This window comes from Limanda limanda, chromosome 13 (assembly GCF_963576545.1).
Source record: "Limanda limanda chromosome 13, fLimLim1.1, whole genome shotgun sequence".
In the NCBI taxonomy this organism is placed as follows: domain Eukaryota; kingdom Metazoa; phylum Chordata; class Actinopteri; order Pleuronectiformes; family Pleuronectidae; genus Limanda; species Limanda limanda.
Genome location: NC_083648.1, coordinates 16,664,841 through 16,688,109, shown reverse-complemented (window position 1 = coordinate 16,688,109; position 23,269 = coordinate 16,664,841). Strand labels below are relative to the sequence as shown.

General features: G+C 41.3%; 2 protein-coding genes across 2 annotated transcripts; both read left to right on the top strand.

The window, feature by feature from the left end:
- Positions 1-1,383: 1,383 nt before the first annotated feature.
- Positions 1,384-5,648, top strand: LOC133017844 (pyroglutamyl-peptidase 1-like). The gene is made up of 5 exons (XM_061084066.1): positions 1,384-1,520; positions 2,001-2,053; positions 3,102-3,218; positions 3,512-3,744; positions 4,727-5,648. The coding sequence occupies exons 1-5, from the start codon at positions 1,490-1,492 to the stop codon at positions 4,959-4,961; spliced, it is 669 nt and encodes a 222-aa protein (XP_060940049.1). The 5' UTR covers positions 1,384-1,489; the 3' UTR covers positions 4,962-5,648.
- A 3,459-nt stretch (positions 5,649-9,107) lies between these two features.
- Positions 9,108-19,690, top strand: LOC133018456 (regulator of nonsense transcripts 1-like). The gene is made up of 24 exons (XM_061084824.1): positions 9,108-9,272; positions 9,830-9,966; positions 10,497-10,586; positions 11,137-11,304; positions 11,414-11,594; positions 11,944-12,105; positions 12,386-12,470; positions 12,728-12,826; positions 13,456-13,564; positions 14,073-14,232; positions 14,507-14,625; positions 14,858-15,022; positions 15,309-15,423; positions 15,636-15,779; positions 15,902-16,115; positions 16,439-16,556; positions 16,808-16,964; positions 17,433-17,575; positions 17,666-17,840; positions 18,037-18,118; positions 18,347-18,508; positions 18,597-18,862; positions 19,140-19,262; positions 19,555-19,690. The coding sequence occupies exons 1-23, from the start codon at positions 9,108-9,110 to the stop codon at positions 19,257-19,259; spliced, it is 3,336 nt and encodes a 1,111-aa protein (XP_060940807.1). The 3' UTR covers positions 19,260-19,262; positions 19,555-19,690.
- The last annotated feature ends 3,579 nt before the right edge of the window (positions 19,691-23,269 follow it).

Below are 23,269 nucleotides of genomic sequence, written 5' to 3'. Positions count from 1 at the left end.
GGCTCCCTCGGCCAGAGAAGTGTCCTCTTGACTTCTACTCTCTTGGGAGAAACTAATATGTTCAGGAACGCCCTTGTGTAGCACTCACACCATTACAGTGCATACATTCACACCTGCCGAGCTAAACCAGCTGCTCCACTGGGGCCACTGGAGTGGGCGTAACATGTTTACACTTTTATTAGAGGGATTCTGAACCGGTCTTATTGAAAGAAAGGAGACTGTGTTTTTATTTCACTCATAAGATGGATGGATGGATTCTTTACTTACTTTGGGGGAATTGGTTATATTATTGGTTTTATTACCAGCAATACTGGATTGGTCCAGACTTGTTTTTGTGTATGTTAAACAACTTAACAACTCGTGGAGAAAAGGAGGTTTTTGATCTACAGTTTGTTGTTTGAGGGGGAGGTCACATCGGAGCAGTTTAAACGCCTCTCATCACCCATAATGATTCTTACTCTATTCCTGACTTTGTCTCTGTATACCTTTACATTCCATACTTGAGAATGTAAATCCTAACAGTTTACAGGCTGTTGTATGTGTTTTTTTATCAGTCCTTTATTCTGGTCTTCATCAGCCTTACGTTAGAAACATACATGTCAAACCAAACTTCAAAGTACTTCCAATAAAAGCGGCAGTGGCGGATCTAGGATTTTTCGGGGGGCCATCATTTACACAGTGTCCAAATATACGTCCAACATCAAAGTCATTCCTTGTTTGCTTTTGGCTCTGAGCTCTTGAGCAAAGCCACACACTAAATCCACAGACATCTTTCTGTGTGTGTGTGTCTGCATGTGACTCACATATCTCACAAATTCATCTTATCGGCTCCACACTTGTGAGTTGTTGATGGTCCAGGGAAGTGCAATGATGAATCCGGTGTGATTTGGACATGCGATATGTTCAATGATAATAGCGATTACGGAAAAAATTTGCAGTCAGTTGGGGCGTGGCAGTTTACCTTCTCTTCTTCTACGTTCACGGATAAATTACAGCAGACACAGACATTCTCAGGTATTGTGGGTGCTGATCTCTGTCCCGGCAGCAACTTTCACAGAATCACTTCCTAAAAGTAAAAGCACAATGTTCGTCCTTTTGCTGCAAAGCTAAATTACAGAGCTTTTATTTTGAATAGAACCTCTGAATCAACAGCAGATGATTGTTTTTCATTTTCTCAGTAAGCACATGGAACTTCACTCATATTCTATTTGATCAAAACACATTTATACACTTGGATTTTCCTCAGAACTCCCAAATACACGTCTTCTTTCTTGAATGACTTCTTACTGTGATCTTCTGTGGACTGATACATGCCTGCACAGTAGATGGCAGTGTGATCCACCCAGATCTGATTAGCTGCTTCCTGTGAGCGGGGGAAGCAGAAGAAGAGCAGCAGGCAACCGCGGACTATCCTGGGATTCCTGTGCACAGACATTTGATCCCTCATATTATAAACCTATGAGGGTGTTTGTTGTGAGAGCTGGGGATCATGGCCAATAAGAAGAAGGTAATAGTGACAGGTGAGAGGCCATGTTGGGTGAGAGAAGGAGAGGGGGGGGGGACAGGTGATGCCCTGAGGAGTTCTTCATGTTTACTACACTGCTGTGACATGTCAGAGAGAGAGAACAGACATGACTTGATGTGTGTTTATGGTCCAGATGTTCTGCAGAAATTATAATGTAGCCGTCAGAGGAGAAGAGTCTAACTCCTGCTGCAGATAATGAAAGAAGAAGAAATGCAGCTGACTCTAAAATTCACCTTTTTCTCGTAACACAAATCCTCCTACATCTTGTGTCTTTTCTCTGTATCATGTGCTTCACGACTGCAATCAATGTTTAACCTGATGCGACCTTTAGACTTTGATTGCATGAATATAATCGACCTTATCGCTTCTTTCCATGACAGATACCCATCCTCTGTGACTTTTATTCACCCGGCCTCACCATGCACCATCTCTGCAGCAAAGAATATGGTTGATCTTTTTTCTTTCTTTCCTGCAGGTTTTGAGCCTTTTGGAGAGCATGCAGTCAACTCCAGCTGGGTGGCAGTGCAGGTAATCAGTAATCAGGGTGTCCATGTTTAACCAAGGTGCCACTTCAGAGGTTTCCTTATCGGTAGCTTCATCGAAATGTGAACGGGAAGTTACAATAAATATCTCCCTTATGTCAAAGCCTTTAAATTTGGCGAAAAGAAAAATGAAATGGACTTACATTAAAGAGTAACTGAGAAAACAAGCCCGGTTTTAATTTTTAAGTTTAATATTATTCATTTATTTTATTCTTGTGTCTTCCAAACTTTCAGTTTCAAGTTGTGTCTCTTATCATGTGTCTTTACAGCCGCACCTGTTCCTTATTTGTTATATTATGATAAAATAATAATAAAACTTTATTTCTATTGCACAAAGTTGCAAAGTGCTTTATCATATACAAATGAATAAAACAACACAGAGCTATACAAGACAAGACCAAAATAAGGAGAAGAACAAGAAAAAGTGTTCCAGCAAGTGTGAGATTACGACTTGGAGCATAAAGAGTTTGTAGCTCTGTAATATAACTAAGGGTCGGATTATACTGAGCCTTAAAAGTTATTTAAAGAATCTTAAAAACAGTCCTAAATTTAACTGGTGAGCTATGATCCAAATACACTTGGTGCTGGTGAAAATGTGAGCAGCAGAGAAGAGAGAGCTGATTTGATTTGGCCTAAATTTAGCTGAAAGTAGCAAAATCTAATAAGGTTTAAGTTGACATGGTCTTCAAATTATTTAAATGATACAGTACGTTGATCTAAGCCATATATTGTTTGTACATTTGCTAAGTGTTAATTTGATGGAAACTTAAACTCACTGTGTCTGTTAATGGTCAAGGAGTTTAGTTTTTCATGTGTCTGCAGCTGCAGTCAGGAGCTTTATAAAGTGAACTGTGTGTTTGCTTACCACTTACCAATAGCACTTTGTACTTTTGCTTTATTTTGAAAAAATTGTACTGTCTTGATTCTTGTTGTTCTGGGTTTGTTCCCTCGGGGTTGAATGCACTTATTGTAAGTCGCTTTGGATAAAAGCGTCAGCTAAATGAAATGTAATGTAATGTAATGTTTGCCTACAGGCGCTGGAGCGATTAGGCCTGGGTGAGGCTGTAGATCTGCATGTGTGTGAGGTGCCTGTCGAATACCAGGCTGTTCAGAGTCTGCTGCCGTCACTGTGGAGAGAGCGCCAACCACAGGTATCCAAGGAAATGCACAACACTGTACATTTAAACTAGAGATGTTCAAATACCATTTTTCCTTCCTGACACAGATTGTAATCCCTGGACTTTACAGATTGGCCGATACTAAGAAAAAAAAACATATATAATATATGTGAACAGCTCTATGCTACTAACCCTGTATGGAAGTGATGGTATCGGAGCATCTCTTACACACTTTTTCATCATATTGTAAAATCCATCAATCAATCTCAAACTGTGAAACCCTACCTTACATTAACCACACCTGTCTTTTGCGTTCCTCTGAGCAGTTAGTCGTCCACGTTGGTGTTTCTGGATTGGCGACCACGGTCACTCTAGAGCAGTGCGGCCACAACCGGGGCTACAAACGCCCGGACAACTGCAGCTTCTGTCCGTCCTCACAGTGCTGCATGGACGATGGCCCAGACTGCATAAGCTCAGTGTTGGACATGGAGACAGTCTGCAAACAGGTCAAAAACTCAGACCTCGGGGTGGCTGTGTCAGTTTCCAAAGATGCTGGAAGGTCAGTGATTTTATTTAAAAGTTCATGTTTAGAGGAACTATTCAGTTCACCTGCTAGAATAAGCACTGATATTACCACTAGCGTACATTTTTCTAACATGCACAGTATCAGGGCTCTGAAACTAAAGCATCAAAATGGAATGCAGCCATCATTGATTTGAGTATTGATTATTTGAAGTCAAAATATCTTTTGTGGAAAAAGGCTGATTTCTTTCTTTTACCTAGTATTTTTCTCTTAATCTTTATTTAGAGGTAAACTTTAATAAACAATATATAAATTGCACATTGTCAGAAACAACATTACTATGTCTTACCAGGGTTATTGTATACAGGGAAGCCTATTATCAGTCTCTACAATCATCCAATTAAACAGTATCCATTTTCATGGCTGCTCTGAATAAAGTTTAGGAGTTTGGATCTGACGTGAACAATAAATACAAATATAAGCATATATCTTTTTTTAATTTTAACCTGCTGGAATATCATCATTTCTTTGAGAAATCTAATTCCATGATTAGACCCTGTTTGGTTCGCTAGTCCATAGCTACTGTTCAATATCACTTGACCTTGTCATCACAGATAACACCCACACTAGCACAGAGTACACATACTAATCCTTTTCACGTGGGAATGTGTATACACACGTCCACCTCCCCTCACACACACACACACACACACACACGTACACAACAGAACAAACAGGATATGAAGGACATGAAACACAGGTTCCCTTAAGGAGATCTTTTATCTCCTCTCAGTCTACAGAGCTTCACACATTACACTTTAATAAAATTGTTTCTCTCTCAACGGGAAACAGTTAAATGACTCATCTTCAAATGTATTGGAATTTAATAAAGCCAGAGACCTTTTGTTACATGTATTTCCCTCTGGCTCTCAGTGCGCTACTCATCGATGTTGAGAAAGCAGGACTGTGATAACACAAACTTGACATAATCTTAACAACCATCCTTTGTCCCTGGTAGATATCTGTGTGACTACACCTACTACACATCTCTGTACCTGGGGCAGGGCCACGCTGCCTTTGTCCACGTGCCTCCGCTAGGGAAACCCTTCAGCAGCCAGGACCTGGGTCGAGCCCTTCAGGCCGTCATACAGGAGATGCTGAACCTGCTGGAGCTGGATCATACAGAGGAGGAGACACACAAACACAATCATCACTGCAATCACAAGCATCAACACCAGCATGAGCACCAGTGACCTTATCACAACCTGAGCCGACTCACATTCACATGAGCAAGATGGACCACTGGCTTGTAGTAATGGTTTCATCAATAGAAATGTAAAGGCACATGTAGATTCGGTTGTGTTGCTTAGAAAATGTACAAGCTGTGACTTTTACACAACAAACTGACTGACGACACCATCTGTTATTGTTCTTTGAGTGTGCGACTGTGGTGAACACAAGTAGTAGGCATCAGTGAGTTTTGGTCAGCCCCAGATATTCTAAAAGACTGTGAAAATAGACCTCACTACTTATTGTTCACGTAAAAGGAGATTTTGTTTTCTACTATAATAACATGTAGTCACCCGTAGCAGCCAACTAATAAGATAGTGTCTAGTACACTAAGTTGTATGGTGACACATTGTGGGAATTCTTGCACTAACATCTCTCCACTTTTCCAAATCGTCCCTGTATGATTTCGAAGTTATGTTGTCATTCACTGTTGTTGTTTGTGTTTGTACCAGAGAAATGAGATGACTAAGAAATGAAGGGAACTCGAAGAAATGTAAAGATTCACACTTGTTTATCTCAGGGAATATATTGCACTCGCAATTTGTGCCTGCAGTTGGATTAACTGGATGTGTCTGTCCTGGGTGTGTAGTGCAGCTTTGCAAAGCGAAGCCACTTTAAATCTGGGGATAATTAAAACACTTTGCTCACTTTGTTTTGTTTTTCTTAGTCTAAACTTTTTAGTCTGATTTCCCTGTTACAGCAGCATTTATGCTTTTCAAGTCAGTAGTAAATTGAACATTCTAAAATATTTTTTTTTGTTTCCCGTGGTTTAGAGGTTTTAACATTTGAGATAACTACAACCTATAATCTCAGTCAGTAATTCAGTTTATCAATTACCTTTTACCTTGGTAAAATGATAATTTCTGTTTCTAGTCATACTGTCTTAAAAAAGAGATTGTGAGAAGTTTGTGATTTTCTCAAGTGTTTGTTTGATATTTTATAGGCCTGTAAATTTTAAGTCTGCAGTTATTCACTGGCAAAGACGGTAGAATTATTATCAGACCTGGAATTTATCCATTGCATTGTCATGTCTGGTTCTTCATTCAGTTGCTGGGTGGATTTCAGAGGGTGTGTACGTGGTGGTTAGACAGACCTGCTGAACTCGTTCTGACCTGTCAGATCTCTGCCGGGCGGACAGAAGAAACATGAAGCATGAAAATCCGTTTAAAAGCCTAAAATGAATAACTTTATTAATCCAAGGTCTTAAAGTAGAAACTTGTCTCTACCTGAATTTGAATGAATGAAATTGAATACAATAATTCTCAAACTGAATTATAATATTTAAACTTTTTTGGCACAGGAGTAAACCAGTTTTGTAACCTCTCATAACCTACCAGTGCCCAACCCACAAATAGAGCCAGTGCCAGAGCAACATCAAATTAAAAATAACAATACTTCATAAAAGTTAACCAATAAAATCATATATTATTAATATCTTTAAAAAGATAATGATGTTGAACAGAGTTTTATTATTACTTTTATAAAAGATAAATTACAGGGAATAAACATTAACACTACTAATTTATCAATATGAAACCAAATAGGGACAAATATATCATCAATAACAATTCAAATCGATCATATTACCTATTTTCTAAATAATGTACTTATAAAATTATTTAAAGTATTTGAATTCCATCACCATGAAATCCAAGGCTCCATAAAAAAGCTAATAAAATGTCTACATTTACAGTGATCTTATCACTAATGAGTTCAACGATGACAGTTCTACCTTGATTTTGTTTCTTTATGTGATGTTTTATCATACAGGGATGTTGTTTATCAGTGATAGTGAACCATATCATAAATAAAATGTCACCCTGTTGAAATACAAACTTCTCTTAGTTTATAATAGACAACCATAGTGATGGGAGACACTTCATCATCCATCCATTATCTTAACCACTGATGCTTTGAGGGGCCTGGAGCCTCTGGTTCTTGTGGATAAACTGTATGATAAATACCTGCAGGGAATGTCATTCTTCTAACCCTAACCCCTCATCAAATTTGATACAAATATTAATGTGACCTCATATAAAACTTAAAAAAATGTATGTAAACTGATAATGCAAGGCAATAATTCAGGTTTTGTCATGTCTATGGAAAAATTGAAGATACTGTTGTGATGTAAAATTATAGTTCCTCTATACTCTTTATAAGTGTCCTATTATCCTCATAGCTGGATTAATGATGTGACCAAGCAGAGAAGGGATCAGGAATGTAAAATTTTTATTGCTAGAATGTTTTTTTACAAGATGCTTGAATAAGCTGATCAACGGAGACGCCTCCGGAGGCAGAGGGCGGATCACCTCGGTGGTACAGCCAGATGTTGGGCACCTCTTAATCAATGTCAACAGCTGATCTATGACGTCTTCCAGCACTTTAACTACCTGCTCTGCTGTTCAACATTTCACGCAGCAACAGGCCCATCTTCCTCCTGTAGTCGCTGCTGCATCTCAGTGTCAGGTCCACCTCTAAACTGACAAAAACCTGGAGCTCAGTCTGCCACAACGCTCCTGGTGTCCTCCAAGCTGCCATGGTTGAGACAACTGTCAAAAATGATCTTGGACAGCGTCTCCATCCTCCTGTGGCTTGGTTTGAGCAGGTTTGTGCTTCTTCATCTTTATGAGCTTGATCTTGAACACAACTGGCTTCTTTCCACCATAACCCTGGAAGATGAATCTCCTGTTCTCCTCCTGCAGAAGAGCGATAGTGTAGTCAGTTTGGTTGCTGATTGGCTGCATCTCCTCTTCAGGGCTCTGGGTGAATGCAGCATCAACAGTGTCCTCATACAGCTACACCACCTCCTCCTCTGTGATTAAGGTCTTCAAATGAGGAGTGTGAGTGAGGTTTGATTGACTGTTATCAGGGTGCTAAACTTCCAGTGTCTCATTAAACTGTAGGTTAAAAAAGTCCCCAAAACAATAACAAATATAAACACTGACTTTTTAAAGATCGTAGAAGACTCCAGTTTTGGACATTCAACATGTATGTTATTTTTATTATCTCACAAGTACACAGACCCTTCATGACTGCATAAGAATACTCATCTAGTGAGAAAATAGATTTTATTGATTGAAATGTCAGGAAGATGTAAAAATATATTCAGTAAACAATGCGGTTAATTAAAGAGAAGAGCTGCATGCAAGGAAAACCAATAAGAGCTGAACCCGCTAAAAATTTGACAAAATAAGCTGAAGGAGAATTAAGTTTGCACAGCTCTCCTTGTTAGCACACTGCAACCAAAACCTTATCCCAAACCTTAACCATGACCGATTTAAACCTAACTCTAACCTAAACTTAACCACAATTCACATCCTAACACTGATCTTAACCAGGAGCTCAGATAGGAGATTCTGCCTAATTAGAACCAGGGCTGTGTTCAGAAAATCCAAATCACCTCTTTTCCTAACCACTAAATCATCTCCTTTCCTAACCACTATTCTTTGAGCCAGATGGAGTACGTTTAAAAAAAAAAAAATTTATTTATGACAGAATATACAGATAGACGGTACAGTTCTCTGTGCTGTGCACTGACAGGTGAAATAAAGTTTCCTGTTCCATGTAGGGTGGAGAATATGTGAAGAGTGTCCGATGCAGGACAAGTGTATGTCCATCTGAAATTTGTTAATGTGGAATTCTACACCTGAGCTCCAAGTGTAAAAGTAAAGCATCATTATTTATCAGTGGCTGTTTTCATATTCATAATATATGTTGTTTCATCGTGTGAAATAAACTGATCATAATGAATAAGTTAAATATGTATATTAACATATATGGACTCTCCTCACACAGTTACTGCATAAATACATGAGTAGTATAAGTATGAAAGATGCGACCTTGTTACATGATAAACTGTTCACACGTGTCTCCTTGTCGCCCTCCCACGCCCCCCTGCAGGTGACTTCCTGTAGGGAGCAGGAGGTAGTGAAGGAGGTGAGGAAAGGAGAGGAGCGGGGGAGGAGACGAACGGGACGCAGCCGCAGTCACCGCCGCTGTTTGTCATTTCTCCATCACTACAGTCTCCGTTATTCGTCCCCTACCCCGGAGCAGCAGCGGCAGCCTGTAGAGTATCCGTCCGATCGACCGGGAAGAAGACGAGAAGGGCCATGAGTGTGGAGGCGTACGGGCCGAGCTCCCAGACCCTCACGTTCCTGGACACGGAGGAAGCGGAGCTGCTGGGAGCGGACACCCAGGGCTCCGAGTACGACTTCACCGACTTCACCCTGCCGAGCCAGACCCAGACCCAAGGCCAGAGCCAGCTCGACGGACAGGTGCGTGTGAAGAACAGGCTCCTCCGCTCGAACAGCTCAACGTTCACTCAACAGCTTATCAGGCGGGCTGTTCCCCCGGTTAGCCCGGCGACGCCTTCCATCTGCTCCCATGCTTTTATCCCCACTAATTGGCTAGCATGCTAGCTGGCTAACTAGCTCGCATCAAGACAGTTAGCAATATTGACACAGCTAGCATGTGAGGACTTTCACTGCTAAACAAAACAAGTGTGTCAGAAATGAAAAAGTAAAGAGCCACAGATACACAATACATGACATGTACTTACACTTGTTCGTGTTAACCACCTTCATTGTGTAGTGACAACAACAATCACACAGGTCAGTGAGCACAGCTAGTGTGATGAAGTCAGTGTGACACATTTCAACACACAGATGTGACACTTAGCAGTTTAGACTTCTCGTGAACAATATGATCACCAATGCATTTATCTATATCTTTGACTATCTGGTCTTTGTTCAATCCAATATTTAGCTTAAGTTTATCCCACAGGAAGATGACATAAAGTTTCAGTTAATATATCTGATTCTTGTCTCCTCAGGTTAATGGTCCTGATGGGATCCTGCAGAATGGAGACGACCCTGTGGTAAAAGCCAGTCAGCTGCTGGCAGAGCTGAACTTTGAGGAAGATGAGGAGGATACCTACTACACCAAGGACCTTCCTGTCCATGCCTGCAGGTAAAGGATCGGAGTATGCATCCATTGTCTGTCAGCAATCTCTGATTTGATTTGTTTTAACTTCATATAGACACTATCTTTACATTCAGTTTCAATGGGTTGTTGACCATAATGTCTCAATTTATATCTTAATTTCCGATCTTTTGCATTCAATTTAATGCCTTTGAACATAATTAAATTGTTCAATCGAGCACACTGAAAGCAAATGCATTTCTGCTTCCATGTGCTGGTTTGTGGTACTTTCAATTACTACAAAGCTACTGTTATTCACTTTTTAATTTTTTTCCCGTATAATTTGAAAAAGAAAATTCCAATTATTCAGCATGTGCTGTCGCTGTCGATAAATCTGCTACAAGATGAATAACTGCTTCTCTTTTTATTTTAGTCTCTTTAATAAATGATATGTGTATGACATGAGCTATATTGCTGTCTGTTTTGAGAGTTTATCAAGATTTAAATGATTTTTAACTTGTTGATTGTCTAACGGTCATGTTTTTATTGTTTTTCAAACTGACTCTCTTCTGTTGTAGTTACTGTGGGATTCATGATCCAGCCTGTGTGGTTTACTGCAACACCAGCAAGAAGTGGTTTTGTAATGGCCGTGGAAACACATCCGGCAGGTAAGATCAGCAAAGTACACATTTACTGCTATAGCATTTCTTTCTGATATATAACTTCTATATGATGCATAATATATATATATAGTCCAGGTTAGCAACATGTCCATTGCAAAGAAAAACGTTTCTGTCAGTGGAGTCCCCTCCTGACACAGAAGATAATCATTAGATGAGCAATGAAAGTCCAAAATATTTGTCTTTGAGCTATTAATAATGTTTGTTTAATATATATTAAATCAAACTGATTCAACCCTATAATAAATCAGAATGATACCTTGTATTCTTTTCAGATTAGACAAAGTAACAGATGGTAACACTGTCGGTGATGATGTGAATGTAGTTACAATCACCTAAAGTCATTTTAGCTGATGATTGTTTCTGCATAAGTTTTTATTAATTCTACTCATTGCTGCTTCGAACCTTCCTATATATGTTGATCCTACTTTAGGTGTATGGAAGATTTGCTAGTGTAAACACCCTCCATGTATATAGGACTGTAGTCTCTAGCTTTTCCTCCAGCAGGGACATTAATTATCATTCTCTTCACTTTCAGCCACATTGTAAACCACCTGGTGAGAGCAAAGTCCAAGGAGGTGACCTTGCATAAAGATGGACCCCTAGGGGAAACGGTGCTGGAGTGTTACAACTGTGGCTGTCGCAACGTCTTCCTGCTGGGCTTCATCCCCGCCAAGGCTGATTCAGTCGTGGTGTTGCTGTGCAGGTGAGGGCACGTTCACGCAGCAGACTGTGCACTCTGATCTCCCTGCTGGTGGTGTCAGTCAAGGAGTTTCACATTTACATTTGACATTTTTGCTCTGGTTGTAACACAGGCAGCCATGTGCCAGCCAGAGCAGCCTGAAAGATATCAACTGGGACAGCTCACAGTGGCAGCCTCTCATCCAGGACCGCTGCTTCCTGTCCTGGCTCGTCAAAATCCCGTCAGAGCAGGAGCAGCTCAGGGCTCGTCAGATCACCGCCCAGCAGATCAACAAGCTGGAGGAACTCTGGAAGGTACAGTCAATACAACTGTCTTTGTACACACCCACCTGTCATTTTACTATGTAAATGCTCTTAACCCACATAACTTACATTCCATCATGGGTTGGGCTTATCTATGCAGTTGATATACTCATGCAGCTGAGTTATTTCTTACTGCTCAGTTTCATTGCCTGTTTCATTCTTGTGGTGCTATTATCTGTAGTTTCCTGTTGTTCTAAGTTCAGATTGGAATTTTCCTTCCTCTTTCCTTCCTTGCCTCCATCATTATTCCTTCCTTTTGTCTGTCCACCCTTATTTTCTTCCTTCCCTTTTTCCTTGTTTCTTTTCTTCTCTCCTTCCTTCCTCCATTTCCTCCTGGCAGGAAAATCCCACGGCGACCCTGGAGGACCTGGAGAAGCCAGGTGTGGATGAGGAGCCGCAGCACGTCCTGCTCCGCTATGAGGACGCTTATCAATACCAGAACATCTTTGGTCCTCTAGTGAAGCTGGAAGCCGACTACGACAAGAAACTCAAAGAGTCACAGGTGAACAAATCTTTCAAATACATTTTTTTCCCTTTTTCCTAATAACATTGTATTTACATGATTCAGTGTTTGTCAAATCAGTAAATGATAAATAGTATGTAGATCAAATTATCCTTTAATCAACAAACAGTTGTAGTTGAATTTAGCTTATTCACTATACTGTTGTATCAATGTTTCAGCAATTAATCAACCTTATTCATTTTTTCATTTTCATAGTTTTAACCTCGATCTGGTTTCTGCTTAAGTAATACATTTATTTTTTAATGTTGCTTCTTAACAGACTCAGGACAACATTACAGTCAGATGGGACTTGGGACTGAATAAAAAGAGAATTGCATATTTCAGTCTTCCCAAGACAGACTCAGGTACTGAATCGTTGTTTTGCTTCAAGTTTTGTCTAAGTAAACATTTTTATGTTATTCTGATACAATGATCTCTAATTGACAACATTTGTATATTGATAATCATTTAACTATAGACCATCTTGTGATGGATCAGATGCAATGACCTTCAACCCGTTCTGAGCCTTGAGTTCTAGTAAAACTAACCTTTTCAGGTTCCTTTACTTTATGTCGAGATGTATATTTAACAAGTGATTGTTTTCATGTATACTGTCCTCTAGATATGCGACTGATGCAGGGGGATGAAATTTGCCTGAGGTACAAAGGAGATCTGGCTCCTCCATGGAAAGGCATTGGACACGTCATCAAAGTCCCTGATAGTATCCTTATGACTGTCACAATAGACACGCTATATCTAACATTTGACCTGTTATTCATACATTTATCACTTCAGCCAAAGTTTGCAGCTTCATTCATTTTTTATTCATCATGAATTAAGATACTGACATATGGGTCTTTGGTAGCATCTAGTGGCAGCTGCAGAAAACTACAAAAACATTGACAAACTTGGTTGTTCTCTCTCCATGGTACGATTCGTTCTTTTTAAAAAGTACATTTCAAATGTAGATTTCTCATACACATTTTACTTTACTGATACAGTTCTTTGACAACATGAAATGAGGCTGCATATCTAAACAATAGTTCATTCAACCAAACTTTTGTTACCCACTTCTTAGAAATGTAGTATTAATTGATGTTGCACTGACGTTCATCTTTGTTTTGATGTAGAGATGTTATCTGTTTTATAAAGCTTGAAATACCTGCAGCAGGTAACTGAGGAGTAACTGAAGAGCCTCAAATATTACTGATAACATCTTTTATCTGACTTCAAATCATGAATTAAGAAAGGACAGTTTACATACTGCCAACGTTGTTACCACGGTTATGATAATAAGTAGATACATTACGTATATTCAAAGGCCAATATTTCCTTGAATTACTTTATCAGACTATGGTGATGAGATCGCTATTGAGTTAAGAAGCAGTGCCGGGGCTCCTGTGGAGATCCCACACAACTTCCAGGTCGACTTTGTGTGGAAGTCAACTTCCTTTGACAGGTATTTAGAGGAAAATGACACGCACTGATGTGTTTATCATTTATCAAAACAGATTCTATTTTGCTCTGATAATCTCTTCTCAAATGAAGGTAAACCGTTGCCTGAAATGTATAATTACAGTGTATTAAGTCTATTGTTTGTAGCCTTTTGGCATGGAGTGACTTAGATGGCCACATATTTTATGCTTTGCACAACTGATAATGACACAGTGCCTTGACAAAGTATTTTAGAACATAGAACATTATGGAGAATATCCCTTTTGAAGGTGTACTGCACTTCAACCGTAAGTTTATTTTAGGGGATGTTTGCAGGCCTCCCAAAGGGTGATGAGACCTGGGTTTGTGTCCCTAACATCTTGGGGCCCAGTGGGGATCTTTCCTCTATTAATCCTAAAACATTGATTCAGTTATAGACTGAGTTATTTTGAAAATGTTTCCACTCAATTATGGCTCTTGTTCTTAAAATCCAGTTAATCCTCTCTCAATATTCCCACCTTTCCATCATCCAGGATGCAGAGTGCACTGAAGACGTTTGCTGTGGATGAGACTTCAGTGTCTGGTTACATCTACCACAAACTGCTGGGACACGAGGTAGAAGATGTGGTCATCAAGTGTCAGCTGCCCAAACGCTTCACCGCTCAAGGCCTGCCTGATCTCAACCACTCCCAGGTATATGTGAAAAACAACCACACATTTGTTTCCTTGATATACGTTGGTAAAGTATCATCAGACAAATGTGCCTGTGCCCACACCTGCATTACAGAAAACACAAACATGAAGGAGATAATTCAGAGTTTTAGGATTAATGTCAGTCATATCTCATAAAGCTTTTTCAGGCTAAACCATGGTACTATATAGTGTCCTTTTTAAAATAGTTTAATTAGTTTTTATTATTAAACGTCTTAGTTTTTTAGGAACATCATTATGGTTTGTTGTAATACAGGTGTATGCTGTGAAGACAGTGCTGCAGCGCCCCCTCAGTCTGATCCAGGGACCTCCCGGCACAGGGAAGACAGTAACCTCTGCCACTGTTGTCTACCACCTGGCTAGACAGGGTAACGGGTAAGACCCACACTGAGTAAATGGTTTCAGTCTTTTTGTAGTATTTGGCCCAGTTCAGACCTGATGTTGACATCAGCCTTTGCTGATCCTGTCATAAGTGGACATTTTTATTATCATCAGTTCACACCTGCCATTAGAATGTCCTCACGTGTCTCAAGTGACCACTTGTGATCAGATCTAACTTCCCTGCTGTATATGCAAATAAAAATGCACGTCATCTCTCTCTCTTTAGGCCAGTGCTTGTATGTGCTCCCAGTAACATTGCTGTTGACCAGCTGACAGAGAAGATCCATCAGACAGGACTCAAAGTGGTGAGGCTGTGTGCCAAGAGCAGAGAAGCCATTGACTCGCCTGTCTCCTTCCTGGCTTTGCACAACCAGACCCGCAACATGGACAGGTAACACCTAACTGACTAGTATCAATTAGACCTTTCATTGGTTATTTAAGTACCAGTTCTCCCAATAATAATTTACAACTTAAGTAGGATTTTAGCATGAACCTCTGAAAGAGAAGCAGTGGGTTGAGATTGGGATGATATTGTGTAGTAATAAACTGAAACATGGGAAGTACAAATAACATCACTGGTGGCCTATGTTTATTCCAAACCTTTAAGTAATACTTGTAAAACAAATACTAGTCATTGCGCTACAGGACAAAACTGATGTCTGCTTTCAAACCTGCAGTATGCCAGAGCTTCAGAAGCTGCAACAGCTGAAGGACGAAACTGGTGAGCTGTCATCCTCAGATGAAAAGCGCTACCGAGCTCTGAGACGTACCGCTGAGAGGGAGCTGCTTATGGTATGAAAACTGCTCTTGCTGAAGCCCAAACAAATCATTTCCTGTTTTTGACAGTGCTAGACACCACTATGTACACAAGCTTAGATTTAACAGTTACCATCAAGTGCCCAATCATTCTTATGCTAATCCAACATGCCGTGGTATTAGTTTTACCATAAAACTGAAAAAAATGGACATGAACAAGTCTGCTTTAATCCCTCTCTCTCTCCCAGAATGCTGATGTGATTTGTTGTACCTGCGTTGGGGCGGGGGATCCTCGTCTGGCTAAGATGCAGTTCCGCTCGATCCTGATCGATGAGAGCACCCAGGCCACGGAACCAGAGTGCATGGTGCCTGTCGTCCTGGGGGCCAAGCAGGTTGGATACTCATGAGTTAGAATACACGTGAATCATTCTATGGCATCAGCTGTCTGCTTCAAGTGCTGTCAATTCACAGGCTTTCCTCTTAACTTTGTAATCATCTGTTGTTTTTTCCGTAGTTGATTTTGGTGGGGGATCACTGCCAGCTGGGTCCTGTGGTGATGTGTAAGAAGGCAGCTAAAGCAGGTCTGTCCCAGTCTCTGTTTGAGCGTCTGGTCGTTCTGGGGATCCGACCAATTCGTCTGCAGGTCCAGTACCGCATGCACCCAGCCCTCAGCGCCTTCCCCTCCAACATCTTCTATGAAGGCTCTCTGCAGAACGGAGTCACTGCTGGTAAGTTGACCATCAAAACTCCTGCCAAGGCTTCAGAATACAGCAAAATGTTCTTTCACTTGTTCTTTACTGCTCACTTCACACAGACTGATATAAAAGGGACTTGTGACTCTGTCAGATCTTATATTGTATTTACCCTACTCTTAGTCACAGTTCTTATGATTATACAAGTTCTTCATCTTCTTCTTTTAATGGATTTAATTTAAGCAGTCATAACACAGATGCCCACAATGCCTGCTGTCATTTGAGAAACGTGTTATTTCCTGACTTCACTGTACATCCTCCAGTATTGAGTCACATGTGTTTGGTTGTTTTCCCTACAGCGGACCGTGTGAAGAAAGGCTTTGACTTTCAGTGGCCGCAGCCTGACAAGCCGATGTTCTTTTACGTCACACAAGGCCAAGAGGAGATTGCCAGCTCCGGAACATCATATCTGAACAGGTATATACATTTCTTGATCCTAATATTGATCCCATATGTTTATCCTCCAATCTCAAAGGATTGTATCTGAAAATCGCATATGTTCTTATTCTCTGTTTGAGTCAGTTGTCAGTTTGAGAACCATGTTAAGTTTCTCTAATACACAGGCAGCCACTATACGTTCCTTAGGTGTTTAAATATACATCACACTACTATTATGCAAATACTTCATGTCTTAACATGTCATAAAATGAAGATTCTTCTTCATGCAGGACGGAGGCAGCCAATGTGGAGAAAATAACCACGAGGTTGCTGAAGGCTGGAGCAAAACCTGATCAGATTGGCATCATTACTCCATATGAGGGCCAGAGGTCCTACCTGGTCCAATACATGCAGTTCAGTGGCTCCCTCCATACCAAGCTCTATCAGGTACAGTGGTATATTTTTTTGCATTTTAAACACTGAATTGAGAACTTGAACAGAAGTGTCAAATGTATCACAACCATTTTAAATAAAATACAAACAAAGCTGCTTTAGGACATGCCCTTAATTCCAGACATTATCCTGAAATTTTCCAAAGGGGCTGTGTGTGAGAACAACAGTCAAGAGTCAGTTGCTCTGGAAATTTTGTTGACCCTGATAATCTCCTGCTGCATTCTTCATTTGTCCACACCTAACTTTCTGGACATCTTCCAGAGAAAAATTGTTTAGTTAAGCTAAGACTAAGAGGAAAGAGGAGTCAGAAATAATTCCAGAACCTTAAGTCATTCAGCCATTTACCTCAAACAGTCTCACATTTGCAAAGAAAGCACAACCACATTATGTCTCACAGTTAGTAAACGAATTGTCCTAAAACATCAGTCAGTTGTTTCACACAAATTTTTCTTCATGCTTTAGGAGGTGGAGATAGCCAGTGTGGACGCGTTTCAAGGCAGAGAGAAAGACTTCATCATCCTGTCCTGTGTGAGAGCCAATGAGCACCAAGGCATTGGCTTCCTTAATGATCCCAGACGTCTAAATGTGGCACTCACCAGAGCCAGGTAACACAACATGAAGTAAAATACTGATATTAACTTTACTCTTAATCGTGAGGTCTTTGTTATAAATCATCATCTGCTTCTGTCACGCAGGTATGGTGTGATCATTGTTGGAAACCCTAAGGCCCTGTCCAAGCAGCCCCTGTGGAACCACCTGCTGAACTACTACAAGGAGCAGAAGGTCCTGGTGGAAGGCCCCCTCAACAACCTGAGGGAGAGCCTCATGCAGTTCAGCAAGCCACGGAAGCTGGTCAACACCATCAACCCTGTGAGTTTAATACATGAATCTGTCTGTATATGATTCATATAGAACGCTGAAATCAGGGTTTCTTAACTTGGTCATGAGTCATTAACCTCTGCACCTTGAATGAGCAGTTAAAAGAAAACTTAAGTTTACATGCAAGAATTAATGCGCTGTGGGCTAAAAACACTAAAAAGCGTTTCCTGTCCTGTTTGTTTTCCAGGGGGGTCGATTTATGAGCACAGCCATGTATGATGCCAGGGAAGCCCTCATTCCTGGATCTGTTTATGACCGCAGCAGCAATGGTGAGTCATTCTGAAAAAAACGTATTCTTATCCCAAATGTTAGAATGTTTCTTACCAATTGTGAAAGATAAAGGAAGTATTCACCTTGTGATTTGAGTCAACGTATTTAATAAATACATTTAAAGACAAAAATAAGCGCCATGAACACTGTAATATAAATACAAGCTCTGCACAGAATTAAATCATTTAAAGGAAAGTAGATTTAACCTGTAGCTCTTTCCGCTGCAGGACGCATGTCCAACATGTATTTTCAGACCCATGACCAGATCGGTATGATTGGCACAGGCTCTAATCCCATGACCTCAATGAACATCCCTATCCCCTTCAACCTGGTGATGCCCCCTATACCGCCCTCTGGATACATGGGGCAGGCCAATGGGCCCACAGGAGGTGAGACAGATACAACTGTTAGAGCTAACTGCTAACTGCATAGTTCTTGCACCTGTCTAAACTGATACATGACTTCATTTTCGTCCAGGTCGTGGTGGAGGTATGAAGGGGAGGGCAGGCAGTGGAGGCGGGACTCGAGGTGGCCGTCAACGAAACCGTGGCAACATGGGAAACCACGGTGGAGGGAATGGAGGAGCGGACCGTGGGCATGGAGGACATATGAGCGGCAGCCAGGCCAGTCAGGACCTGGGCTCCCAGTCCTTCTCCCAGGGTCCTCTGACGCAGGGCTACATCAACATGAGCCAGCCGTCACAGATGAGTCAGCCCGGGCTCTCACAGCCAGAACTCTCCCAGGTTTGTTTTCCTTTGTTAGAGAGACATTTTTAATACAAATTCAGCATTCAACAAGTTTTATGATCTAATAACTAGTGCATTTGAAGAGGCTAGCTGTTTATTCACAGCATTTATTTTGTAATGCCATAGCTTTCTGCACATATATTCCAACGTCTTGTCCAGTTTTCCTCCTCAAGTACAGACTTCATCGTGTCCTTAGCCACTTACTCCTTTTTCTGCCTGGAAAGAAGTGGGGGAATAACTGTTGACTGGTCTGTCTCTGTTTGTCCCGTTATAGGACAGTTACCTAGGAGACGAGTTCAAGTCCCAGATTGATGTGGCGCTGTCCCAGGACTCCACCTACCAGGGGGAGCGGGCCTACCAACACGGTGGTGTGACTGGACTGTCCCAGTACTAGACTGTAAGAAATTCCACTGTGGTCTCAGCTGACTCACAGAAAGTAAAAGAAATATTCTGTCCATTTATTTTCCTGCTGAGAATTACATGAAATTACATGAGGTTTCAGGTTTCCATGGACTGAGTCCAGCAGCCAGTCTTTACTTGTCGCAGCTCAATTACTACAGGTTGCTTTAAAGTTTCAGAAAGAAAGTATTACCACTGGCCAAAACAGATTTATAAGTTATATGAATGAATATGTATTTATGAAAATTAGAATATGTTAATAAATGTGTTTATTTGTCATTTTCTTACAGGTTGCTGGAAAGGAGCTAGGCCTGTGTGAAGCTTAGTTCATCGGAATTTTAATCTGGGTAATAACAAAAAAGAACAAACATGGATACCCGTTTTCCACTGCTACAACCGAAGCACCACTGTGTGAAAGTAACAGGAGAGAGACCGTGAGAAACCAACCAATCACAAGAGTGAGAGCAAAAAACATCGGAGAAGAGCTGGACAGGAAGAGAGCAAGAGACCGGAGCGGGAGGCAGGTGGAGGATAGAAGGCCCTGCTGCTCACGTGCAAAGACATGGCGAGGGAGAAAAGCTTGTCGTCGTTGGAGCAGCACAGTTGGAGAGGCAAGACCTTGGACAGGACAAGGAGGGACGGAAGGTCCGATCAATGCTAGAGAGGGGAGAAGGACGACTGTGTCATCTTGTCCCTCTTGTGCCCCTGAACCCTCCGGCGTCTCCGGGCGGTATGGTTGGGATTCTTGCTCCAGAAGCTGAGATGGAGAAGAAGAGGTGTCTCACACAAAAGTTCTCCAAGGATGTCCTCTGTGACTTGGAGAGTAAGAGAGAGAAAAGGGGGACACAACTCTTGAAGCAGTTGACATGGCAACTTTTTTAAGCTCAAAGCTTGAATCGAGGCTCTGCATTTGATCACATCTAAGCATCCAGGAGAGACGTGTGTCAAAACACTGTTTGGCTGTAGGACTGAACTCTAAAGCACTCGTGGTGTTGTGCCTCAAAGAGCTGATATGATTATTTGAGGATTACACAGCAGCGTCGGATCGTTCGCTTTACTTTCTCAGCTTTGAGTTGGAAAGTTTTCTGAATACCAGCTGTTTTCATCAAGCTTTTTCAGTGATGTAAGCTATTGTCGTCGGCCGTCTTACAAGGAAGGTCTGTGGTGGAATTGGCCCTTAAAAAATGTAAATGCAAAAAAAACAAACATCTTTGTCCCCAGATCTGAGGACGTCGATGAGTCCAAAGATCTGCAGAGAGGGAGACGATGTTGTTTTTGTTCTTCTAAATGTTTCTTTATTGTAGTGCAGGAGAGTGAAAAGTACCATAACCAGCTTATAAGTGAATGAAGCAGTCAGTCTCCCTGAAACCAGCAGGTAGGGGTCATCTTGAGCATATTCACGGCAGCTAAAAGCATCAATAAAGCCAAATCAAGAGGGAGGTACTCCCACTACACCTTTGCCCTAAAACATGCTTACAATAACTATTATATGTGAAATTAAAGAAGCTAATTATTTCAGTGGTAAGAGAAACAAGAGAACTTGTATGTAGTAGAAATCATGAGCTTGTGTTTTCATGCCTATAGTGGAGTCTCTTGACATCTGAGAACAAAGTGTCGAAGAGAAACTCGGATTTTCGTGAAGGATATTTTGAGATGTATTTTAACTGATTACATTATATAAGTTATATGTTGTCCACACACTGTAAAATCAGGTTTGAAGACATCTTTAAATTAAGCAATGATGACCTATGTGTAATGTATATGTAGGTTGGACCTAGTCCAGAGAATGACTCGTGTTTTCGTGTTTGTGTTTGTCTGCTGTCCTGAAACTTTGAGCTCATAGAAGAGTGAAAGAGTTACAAAGAGTAGGTCATGTGAAAAACAGAACACTTAGTTTAGTAAACATTGGTTTCTTTAGTTTCAGCTCTATGTATGTGTTTCAGTTGCTCTAGTTAGACATGTGAAGTTTTCATGTAGCTTGTATTATCAGTAGCTCTTAAATTGACCGTGTATAGCCTTTACTTTTGTGGTGATCTAAAGGGCTTTTATTTGCACATCATGAAAGTGTGTGACACTGACCCCTCCTCACTGTCAGTGCAGCTGTTTGTCATGAACGATTCTACCATGACCCATCATGATTGTTTCATCTGTGGGCTGCAGAGAGAACCTAAGCTCCTCCTCCGGCTGCAATATAGACAGAAGGCAACCACAACTATCTGAATATGATTCTGCAAACAAGTCACTATTAAGTTATTTTAATTTATTTAATTTATTGTTTTTTAATAATGTGTGCAATGATGATACATCCCCTTCCAGTACAGAGAAACAGATTCACATGTATACACTGCTATACAGATTTTCTTTGCCCTGATAATTTTTGGCTTATTGATTTGGCCTGAACTGTAAATTAACAATTTGTGTTGGCCACATGGCTGAACCTGTCCACCCACTAATTTATGTTTCTAGTAAGAAAATATTACTCACCAAAATTCTCCTGTGGATTATGTTGGGAAATTAAAGTTTGCTTCTTTTGCGTGTTTTTAACTTCTTAAACTCTGTTTTTTAAGGACTCCAAGCCCTTTGAAATGATCTACTGTTCAGCATTTCTCTTGAACTTGCAGGAATTGATTCTGCAAATTTAAGCTGCGACTATCAGCATCAGTGACATGCTTCTCACAGGAGATCGTACCTGCTCAGCAGTTACATAGAGCAGGAATGAGCGTTCAGAGTGGGAGTAAAAGCAATCAAACAAATTTTGAAGCTGCTATTTTAAAGTTTAGAAAAGTTACATGGTGTTGCTTTAAGTAAAAGTCCTGCATTTAAAATTCTGCCGACAAAGTATAGAAAATCCAGAAAGGGTACCTACGTTTCAAAACTAGTATTACCTGTATCCTGTGAGTGTGAATTTATATACTACATTATGAGATTATTATTTTTAAGTAATGTACCAGCACTCATGTATGATTTGACATGGTCAAAGTGGCACCAGTTAAAGCTCCTTTACACACAGTATGTGGAGTTTTCAGTCCAGTTCCTGGGTCGACCTCCTCTAAAGGGTCAGAGGATAAACCTGAGAGATGATTCATGGTGTAGGAAAGAAGAAAAACAAAGTTGTTATGTGCAATTTTGTAAAAATTCCAGGCATTTTCCCTCCCTCATAATTTTCTTATCTTTAAAATGGTATTATTACGTCTCTGAGCCTGTAACTCAAACCATGAGAGACGTTTTAAAGTTACAGCTCCATGGATACAACAACCTGTTTTATCTCTAAGAATATATTCCCTCTCTTCCAGTTTCCACAGGACTGAACTATGAGTGCAGTTATAGACATGTCTGCTGATCTAAATGTCAGTCTGTTGCAGCTATAGGCTCTGTCTGAGCTGTAGGATGACACTGGATCAGGCTTTTTAGGTCATGACTTCTCCTCCGGGACGATGTTTTCATTAAGCCGCGGAGCTGGCAGCCACTCGCAGACCTATAAGATCCGGTCCTGCGGTCAATGCACACATGCACACGGAGGCTGGTTGGCTGCGGGCAGACTGACACAGTTCCCCCCCACCCCCACCCCCCGCTCCTCCTCCGCCTCCTGCTGCTGTAGCGGCTGCTCGGAGCCTCTGGAGCCAGCAGGTGGTACTCGACCGTCGGCTGTGTCCCGCTGCTGAACGCGATCAGGCGGCTGGATGAGGAGCTGAGGAGGCTCCGAGAGATAGGGAGAGAGAGAGAGAGGGAGCTGTACCAGGAGGAAAGAGAAGAGGGAGGAAAGAGCAGCTGTGGCGTCTCTTCTCTCCGGGATGGACACAGCCGGGACCGCGGTCCTCCAGGTCAGCCGCTCCTCCTCCTCCTCCTCCGCCGGGCTGTGACTCTCCGGAGGACCCCGGTCACCGGCGGGACGGCGCCGACACCTGGCCGCCTGCAGGAGCCTGTGCGCGGCTGTGGGTTCTGAAATCCTCCGGAGCGTAAACCAGCAGCTTCAGTGTGGAGCTACTGACGGATAACAGACTCAAC

Coding starts and splice junctions, on each gene's coding strand:
- LOC133017844 (XM_061084066.1), top strand. CDS start 1,490: ATGGCCAATAAGAAGAAGGTAATAGTGACAG. Junction 1,521..2,000: donor GAAGAAGGTAATAGTGACAG/GTGAGAGGCCAT, acceptor TCTTTCCTGCAG/GTTTTGAGCCTTTTGGAGAG. Junction 3,745..4,726: donor GTTTCCAAAGATGCTGGAAG/GTCAGTGATTTT, acceptor TGTCCCTGGTAG/ATATCTGTGTGACTACACCT.
- LOC133018456 (XM_061084824.1), top strand. CDS start 9,108: ATGAGTGTGGAGGCGTACGGGCCGAGCTCCCAGACCCTCACGTTCCTG. Junction 11,595..11,943: donor AGCTGGAGGAACTCTGGAAG/GTACAGTCAATA, acceptor TCCTCCTGGCAG/GAAAATCCCACGGCGACCCT. Junction 17,576..17,665: donor GTGGCACTCACCAGAGCCAG/GTAACACAACAT, acceptor TCTGTCACGCAG/GTATGGTGTGATCATTGTTG.